Here is a 6,000-nt window from a genome sequence, read left to right as displayed (position 1 = left end):
GTTATGATTCTTCAACTTTATTCTGTAATATGAATAGTCACTTTCACATATTGAATTCAAACATGACTTTATCGTCCAAAAAGTGTCAATAATCCATAATTGTGGCATAACTTTATACCTACATTTTATTTTTATTTTATTATATTTTGCATTTTTTTAATAATAAAATTCAGATTTAATTATAATTCTTGATTTATAAAATCATGAAATATTTAATTAAAAGGATAGAATAATTCTTATATTTAGAAAAATAATTCTAACGTATTAAAAATTATACACATAATTTATTTTTAAAATTTGTTTAATTTTATTAAAAAAAATTATTGACAGGTATTTCCTTTTTCCAAAAAAAAAAAACAAAAAAAAAAAAAAGGAAATTTCATGTTTCAAAAAAGAAATTATATTAAATGTTTTCAAAATCAAATTAGTGTTTTCACTTTTGATATCCCTTTTAGTCAAATAACCCTAAAATCATTTTCATCGCTAAGCTCCAAATTCCAAAGGCGGCGAAAATCCATCACCATTGTCATCGTCATAGTCATAGTCATCGTCAATGGCGGCCACGATGGAGTCATCCTATTCGCCGGCTCCCCCTCTGGTGCTAGCGACAAAAAAGGTGAAGCATGAGATGGAGTTGTTCGGAGACGTCAGGATCGACAACTACTATTGACGACGTCGCTTTTTGGGGACTCACTGGTGAGCATCAAAGGTCGGTCCTTGGCCTCCTCCCCATTGTCGTCGTCGTCCATGTCGGTCGTGGACAGATTGATGCAGGAGCAACGCTCCAGAGACGCGAAGAAGGCTGATGCCACGTTGGTGCTGACCCAAGTTGCCATGCCGTTGAGGAAATCGCCTGCCTGAGGGCCATGGTGGTGGAGCTGGAGCGGTCCAAGGCGGAGCTGAAGGCCAGGGAGGTGAAGGAGAGGGAGGAGATGCTCGGTGAAGACATAATAGCCCGATAAAATTTTCCCCCCTTTTCCCTTCTCATTCCCTCTTATTTTCCTCGTTATTTTTTAAGGAAAATATCAGGGAAAATATTATGATATTTTCCTTAATATTTTTCTTTATATTTTTTTTCCATCAAATTTTCCATGTCATCTAAACTAAAGAAAATTATTTTCCTCTGCATTTTTTTTTTCCTTTCCTTAGCATTTTCTAGGAACCAAACATAGTCTAACTATATAAGACAAATGTACTAACTGTACAAGGGGTGTACAAAACTACTTTTTATATAAGATTTCAATCAATTTTGAATCATTTTTTTTCTTGTCACCTAAGGATTGGACATTTTTCTCACACACATTCCTTTATCTAAAAATCGTTTCAATTTGAATTTTTAAATTTCATCATCCCAAAATTGTAATTGCATATTTCGTTTAAGTAGTTTTAACAATTTTTTTTAGTACATTTACATCTCATATAAAGGAAAATTAACCACAATATTTAGGTATTACATTTTTTGTAAAATAAAATTAATATAAATGGATAAAACATTAGTGTCATTGTTTCAAATGACATAAGACAAAATAAACAACATATAACTGTTTAGGAAAAATTATAAATAATTTTTACCAAACTATGTCATTTAAATATTCCCTACCAAAATTAAAACAAATGAAATAAAATTAAATTTAATCATATTTAAAGTGTTCATTACAAGTATACAGAATGAAATATATATTTTTACTATTTTACCCTTTAAAAAAATTTGTCAGTAGAGATTAAAAAATAATATTTAAATAGAATTAAAAATGATAAAAAATTATCTTTGTAACATTTGTAATTTTTTTTAAACTATTTAATTTAAATTATCGAGTTAATTTAATTTTTTGTTGTTGTAATTATAGTTTTGAAGATTCTATGATTTTTATATTATTACTTTTAATTTATTTTCTTTGATTTTTTTTTTTTATCTTAAATTTCATCTAAACTTGTTTTTTCTCACACTTTCATATTTTCTATTATATCCTTATTTAAGATGATTTTTCATTTAATTTGTGCTCCATTATATTCACTTTTTTATTTTAATGTGTTTTTATATCTCTTTGCATGATAAAAGATTTTGTCATTTTTCATTTACAAAACTTTATACAAAAGATATCATGTATGAAAAAAAAGAAGAAGAGAAAATTATGATATAATTACATGTATATCTCTTAATATGATACATTTGTTTGACTTGATGATATTGTGTTTTAAAAATTTAAACTATGTCAAGTTTACATTTATTTCATATTGAAAAGCGTATTTTAATATTTTTTAAATTATTAAATTTTAATACATTATCCAATTAAAAATTAATTATCACCATAAAATAAAATATGGTCATGTTACAAAATAATATATTAAGACAATGTTTATGTATTGTCCATAAAATAGAGAAAATATTCAAATAATTATCCATAACCTTAAAGATATTTATATAAAAAATAGCTTATATATATATATTAGAAAAAATAATAATAATATTTACTTAAAAAATGTAATAATAATAATTTATAACCATTGATTTCTAATATTCAATTTATTAGGCATGATTTTTGGAAGAAAAATAATTGGTAGAAATAGTGACACATTCCTAAGTTAGGAATTAATTTACATGATCCCGCCGATTAATATGTAAGACATGTAAGTTCAATGAAGAGAGAGAAAAGGAAAGAGAGGATGTGTGGGAAGTGGAAACCATTGTTCTTAAAAGAGATGCAAATCAAATGATTTTGATACTTCACAAAATTGTCCATAATACTATTCAATTCATAACATAGATGAATTGATTCACCAAACAGATACGAATTGATTTTTGAAAGATTTAATTTCATAAAATAATAACTTTTCTTTGGAAAAAAAAGGAGGGAAATTAACTAATATAATTAAGGGATAATGGTCACGTGTCTTGCACATGCAGACCACTCCAAACACCCAAAAGGGAACTTGGCGCGCAGGAGACCAATTTTTTAGGGTTTTAGACAGGGTTTGCCATTTCATTTCCCCACTCTGAAGTGAGAGCACAACATTACAGATACTCTGCTGCATTTTAATGGCACTCGAATGAAACCCTGCTTCACCACCACTGCTCTCTTCCACCCACCAATGGCCTTCTCTGCAGCTTCTTCGCTCCTCCGCCACCAGTTCTCCCTCCCTCTCCACCATCGTCTCTCTTACCTCCGCTTCCTCTCCGTCACCGCTCCTCCGCGGAAACCTCATTTGGTGAGGGCTCGCCGCCGGGACGACGAGGAAGGCAACGGGAGCTTGGTTCTCAAGGAAAAGGATGGCCGAGACGGGAGAATTGTGCCCACCGAACTGCACAAGGAGGCCACCGAGGCCTACATGGCCTACGCCATGTCGGTGCTGCTTGGACGCGCTCTGCCGGATGTGCGCGACGGGTTGAAGCCGGTGCACCGTCGGATTCTGTGAGTAGTGCTCCTTCCATTTTGTTCCTTTTTTTCCCTTACAGAGAAAATGTTGGAAGTAAAATGGTGACCGTTGGCTAAAGTGCAGCAAAAGAAGAGGGAACCCAATTTTGAATGTTGTAGTTGAGTTTCTAGTGTTTTTTTTCCCATTGAATACCCTGTTTGGTTTTTAGAAAAACTAAAGAAAGCGAAAAATTTTAGTCTTTTCTTTATGTTGGCTCATCGCCTGAAAATCAAAATCTCAACTAAGGAAGAACTGTACTAGGTTTAGTTGAGATGAGTGGAGGCTTCTATGATCTTGGGTCTGAAATGATGAAAATCAGTTGCTTTGAAATTGTATTATATTGCTAGCACGTCTTTTCTGACGTGAAATTTGTAACCTCAAACTTGTGCTATAATAGCAGCCTAAAGCCTTGATTGTAAGCAATCAACCTCATTGGTTTTTTGTTTGTTTGTTTGTTTGTCTTCCCCCCCTTTTCCCTTTTTTAATGTAAAAGAAGAAATATATTGGTAACAAGGCAAAAGTTATGAGGAAGGATGTGCAAGTCTAAGCATGAGGGGGGTTTAGGTCTTCTTGGGGTTTCTTTAAGGAATATGGTTCTCTTTGTCTGTCACTACAAAAGGAATATGATTTCTTATTGGTAAATATCTATGAAAATTTTCTAAGGAGCAAAAATCTCTATCATGCATTTCATCTAGAGTAGGTGTGATTTGCTAAAAGCCTAAAATAGTGCTTGGGAGGTCACTTTAGTAGCAAAGCATTCTCATTATTGCCCTTAGAAATCCATTTCTTTGGGTTATCACCAATCCTCACCTTCTTTTTAATCCATTTTCATAGACATACTGAAATTAGCTTTTATGAGGACCTTCGAGGGAAGCTAGCTTTTGAAGTTTCTTTTTTCCTTGCTTGTTTAAAATTTAAGAAGGGGGAAAAATTATTACTCAAGGTCTATTACTTCTTTGACTTGGTACTTTGACTTCAACACAAATCTTAAAGATAGGAAATATAGGGTATGTTTGGACAATTCTCAAATAACAGTTTTTGAGAATAGTTTTCAAAAACAATTATCTTATGTTTTCTATAACAAAAGTTTGTTTGGGAACCTAGAATATTGACAACTTGTTTTCTATGTTTTCAAATATTTCTTAAAACTAACTGTTGTTTATAATGCTTTAATTTCAATTATGCTTTAATTTCTATGTTTCCCAGAATAAGTTCTCTTGAAACTGTTGTCAAAAATTTACTAAATGTGTTTTCAAGTCTAGAAAATAGTTTTCTGTTTTTAAGAACAAAAAAATGCTTTTAAAAAGAGTTCCCAAATAGGCTAATAGTTTTTTTTTTTTGGATAGGCAAATACAAGGTTTATTCTTTTGTATTTTTCTCCGAGTTCCTCTATCTGAGTTGTAAAATAGCCATTTGGCCAAACTAATTTGAAAAACAAAGATCTAAGGTCAAAGCCATTCCTATGGTTAATTTATCAAAGAAGGTTAGTATAAATAGTATGCTTCAATTCTAGAGGCAAGAGGATGAAGAGCAGAGTGCTTTGGCAGTTTGCTCTTTTAGCCACAGTTTAGGTGATTGGAATGAAATTGCTGATCTTTGAGGACAAGAAAGTGCTTAGGGATGGTACTTGGGAGTCAATCAATGAGTTTATTGGTATTTCTTTGATTCTTTTCTTTGTACATAACTAGTAGCGAAGCCATCATTGTGGGCCTGGGGGGGGCCTTTAAAAACAAAAATATCTTTTTATTTGTTTAATAATTAGAAAAAGATAAAATGCAAAAATACAAGTTTGTCCCCCAAAGAAAATAATTGTGTGAAAAAAATAGAATGAAAACAATTAGATAAGTATGGATAGAAAATAGATTTTATAAAATATTTGTGTTTTGTTTTTATTTTTAATTTTATTTATTGTTTATAAAATTAATTTTTTTAAAGCCTAATATGTATTATAAAATAAATTCAAATTTAATGATTTTTTCTTTTAAGAATTTTGCATTTGATATTTTATTAAATATTTTTTGGTGATGGGTTATGTTTGGTTTGATTTTGAGCTTTTTAAAATGTTTATATTTTTAAGTTTAATCAAATAATTGCTAATTTACAAATGCCTACATAATTATTTAAATTACACATTGTTTAATTGTTGGTAAAATTAATTTTTATTTAAATATTTGCTATTTTATTAAATAGTTTTTAGTGGTAGGTTGTTTTCAGTTTGACATTAAATTTTTTCTAAATGTTTAGGTTTTTAAGTTTAATCAAGCAGTTGCTAATTTACATCTAACTACAAAAATTTTAATGATGGTACTACATTTATAGTATCACGTTACAAATAAATTTTAAATAAAAGTTTACAATGATCAATTGATCTGGATAATTTATAAGACTTTATATATATTATTCCTAAATTATAGAATATATTTCTTGGATCTGGAATGATAATTTTTCATTTGTTCGATCTCAAAATTCTCACTGCAGATTTGCAATGCATGAATTGGGCCTTTCATCACGAAAACCATACAAGAAATGTGCTAGAGTTGTTGGAGAGGTTAGAATCCACTTTCAAAGTCATTTCACATATTGAAG

The 6,000-nt window shown here is 30.3% G+C and overlaps 2 protein-coding genes across 2 annotated transcripts in view; one reads left to right on the top strand and one right to left on the bottom strand.

Annotated features, from left to right (window-relative positions):
* Window positions 1-438: 438 nt before the first annotated feature.
* On the bottom strand, window positions 439-2,628 carry LOC117928307. The gene is made up of 2 exons (XM_034848211.1): window positions 2,600-2,628; window positions 439-1,002 (listed from the first exon to the last, which is right to left on the bottom strand). Exons 1-2 carry the CDS (start codon window positions 2,626-2,628, stop codon window positions 648-650), a joined length of 384 nt encoding a protein of 127 aa, XP_034704102.1. The 3' UTR covers window positions 439-647.
* A 362-nt stretch (window positions 2,629-2,990) lies between these two features.
* LOC117927983 (DNA gyrase subunit A, chloroplastic/mitochondrial) overlaps window positions 2,991-6,000 on the top strand; it is a 78,808-nt gene continuing 75,798 nt past the window's right edge. Inside the window, exons 1-2 of the mRNA XM_034847727.1 lie at window positions 2,991-3,410; window positions 5,893-5,962. Of these exons, the coding sequence (XP_034703618.1) occupies window positions 3,049-3,410; window positions 5,893-5,962 (432 nt within the window). The 5' untranslated portion in view covers window positions 2,991-3,048. The remainder of the gene's footprint in view (window positions 3,411-5,892; window positions 5,963-6,000) is intronic.

Source organism: Vitis riparia, chromosome 13 (assembly GCF_004353265.1).
Source record: "Vitis riparia cultivar Riparia Gloire de Montpellier isolate 1030 chromosome 13, EGFV_Vit.rip_1.0, whole genome shotgun sequence".
Taxonomy (NCBI): domain Eukaryota; kingdom Viridiplantae; phylum Streptophyta; class Magnoliopsida; order Vitales; family Vitaceae; genus Vitis; species Vitis riparia.
Note: the sequence above shows the minus strand (reverse complement) of the source record. Positions and strands in the feature narration are given on the sequence as shown.